General features: G+C 38.4%; 1 protein-coding gene across 1 annotated transcript; it reads right to left on the bottom strand.

Annotated features, from left to right (window-relative positions):
• Nucleotides 1-690: 690 nt before the first annotated feature.
• LOC120194916 (glucan endo-1,3-beta-glucosidase 11-like) lies at nucleotides 691-2,373 on the bottom strand. The gene is made up of 3 exons (XM_039197087.1): nucleotides 2,265-2,373; nucleotides 1,142-2,184; nucleotides 691-984 (listed from the first exon to the last, which is right to left on the bottom strand). Exons 1-3 carry the CDS (start codon nucleotides 2,305-2,307, stop codon nucleotides 901-903), a joined length of 1,170 nt encoding a protein of 389 aa, XP_039053018.1. The 5' UTR covers nucleotides 2,308-2,373; the 3' UTR covers nucleotides 691-900.
• Between the last annotated feature and the right edge of the window lie 262 nt (nucleotides 2,374-2,635).

Consider the following 2,635-nt stretch of genomic DNA (forward strand, 5'->3'; position numbering starts at 1 on the left):
TGATGTTGAAGGTGGTGAAGAAGGGGTTGTGGGTAGAGAGGGTAGTGGTTGTTTGTTTAGTTTTTAGGGTGAAATGAAGGTCAAATCTAGGCTCAACTGATCAAAATTGAACAACTTAAAAATTTTAGAGTGTAATAATTATTGATGATGGCAATTGACATTGTAGTCAATCACAAGGAGCGGTTTGAAAAAAAATATTAAAATAAGTTATGTCACTGATCGATATTTGAGAAAAAGAATGACAAAAAAAAGTTAATGCTTAAAGTTAATTAATTAAATTAAAATAAATTTTAATAACCAAAATAAGAGTGATAAGAAAATTGACAAAATTTGTTATTTTACATTTTATATATATAAGAACAGAACAGTAGTGAATTACACGTCCAAAAGTGAAAGAACAGCTTTTCTTTGCGACGAAACAAAAATTTATTTATTGAATTTTCTCTAACAATATTAAATATACTTTTTTTTACATCAATGGCAGAATAATTCTTCTATAATATCCTTACACTGCTACAATGAAAAGAAACACAATGACTAGCTATCTAGTGTTTTCTTTTTCTTCTTAAATATACCTCATTGATCTTCAACATGATCAACAAAAGAAAATCAACACATTCCACAATAGGGTATGTTCTGAAATGATTCCCATCTGATCATATTGATGGTTGGTTTGATCCTTTTTTGTTAAACTTGTATGTTGAAAGGGTTGCTCATGATACCATCATCGGCTATGTAGAAAGTTTCTCAGTTTGTTGAGTTAGCTCGTGAAAAGATTGGGGTTACCTTTGGTCTTTTCTGTTCTTTCAGGAATGATAGATGACCTAAAAAGGGAAAACCCCAATTCTTATTTCCTTACCAAATGTAATAATTTGCATTCGGGTGAAGTCACCGTTTTGTTTATTGTCTTCTCATAAAAACTTGGACAATAAGAAAACAAACAAACATCCAGTTCACCAAGCTTTGGTATTCCACCTTTGAGGCCTGTTCCAAAATAAATATCGATTTAAAGAGAGCGCAAAAAAAAAAAAAAAGGAAGGAGATAACTGAACCTTTTGAATAGCCTCTGCTATACAATTTGTTGATAAATTTTATTTGTTTAAATGGAATTAGAATAAAATAAACCCTATGGTTTGATTACCTTGGTGGCAGATGAAGTAAGAGAAATGGAAGCGGATGATGTTGAAGAAGGTGTTGCCAAAGCAGAGAGGCCCACATTGTAAGCAATGGTTCCATCAGGTTGAAAGAGACCGTAATTCCTTTCTGATGTCGGACCGGGCTTCAAATCTTCATTGAACAAAGCAAACAAATACACTTCCAACCTCATATTTGGTCTCAAAGGCGTCCCTTCATTACTCATCTGCCTTCTCAGCAGATTCCTGTTGTAAGCAGCCGCATTCTGGACGGTAGCGCCGACCTCATCAGCATCCCCTTTCGATGGCCACCCCGTCTCCGAAACCCTCACCTCGATCCCACCGTACCCCAACCTAGACATGGCATAAGCCACGGCGTCTACCTGCGCGTATAACATGTTGTCGTAGTGCAGCTTGGTGTAAGGGTCCACCATACCTGGGTTCTTGTTGCAAAGAGCATAGTCCAAGGATATCTTGTTCGGGGAATCCTTGTAAGCAAAATACGGGTAGGCATTGATCCAAAATGGTGAACCCGTGCTCGACAAAAACTGCAAAAACTGTGACATGACACTCGACACCTCTCCCTTGAAACTACCGGCTGAAGGAGGGTATGATTCCTCGAGAATCGCTAATGAATTGGGCGTCGAAACCTGAATGTACTTATCTAGGCCTATTTCAGCTAAAGCACCATGGATACTGACTATGGCGGGGACAAGATATCCAAGCAGAGACGTATCGTCGTCGGTGAAGATCTCGTTTCCCACGGCGATGCCGGTGATCTTGGTGGCCGGAAAATAAGGCTTGATATGGGTAGTAACCCATTGAAGTGCTTGCTGGGGATCCACTACGACGGGTAAAATTTGGTTTTCAACTGTAACGATAAGTTCAATGTTGGAGTTGACAAATGTTGTTAAAATATGAGGATTGGTGTCGTAGATTCTTGCTTTTGTGAGCTGAAGGGAGCTCAAAAGATCAAGAACCTTGTCGGGTGGAGGCAAATTGTCGCCAACTTGACCATAATTGATGCCTAAAGAGCTAACTCTATGTAAACCTGCAAAGTAATTACAAGAAATAGATTAACTTAAAACGCATTCGACAAATAAATTACTAATGATATGAAAAAAGTAGTACCAGAAAGACAGAGAGAAAATAGCAGAAAAACATGGATCATCATGCCAATTATTCTTAAAAAAATGGATTTGCAATGAAGAGAGAAAGAAGAAAGTGTTAAGGTATAGGGGAATTAAAAAAGGGAGTGAATTCTTTTCTTTGCTTGTTTGAAATTTAATTTGGAGGCAGTTGTCTGAAGAGAGGGTTTCAGCTTGCCTTGCCTTCACCGTGTTGCCTTTGTTATCTTACCACCTTAGCCTGTGTTTTTAAACCCACTTTGGGGTCTCCCAGTACTCCATGTCTTTCTTTTCAGACATGGCTTGTCTGTTTCCAACACACGTCACTTCTCCCAATTCCTTGTGGGGAGACAATGCCCCCGCCCGCTTTCTTCG

The sequence above is a fragment of the Hibiscus syriacus genome, unplaced genomic scaffold (genome assembly GCF_006381635.1).
Source record: "Hibiscus syriacus cultivar Baekdansim isolate YM2019G1 unplaced genomic scaffold, ASM638163v2 tig00117005_pilon, whole genome shotgun sequence".
Taxonomy (NCBI): domain Eukaryota; kingdom Viridiplantae; phylum Streptophyta; class Magnoliopsida; order Malvales; family Malvaceae; genus Hibiscus; species Hibiscus syriacus.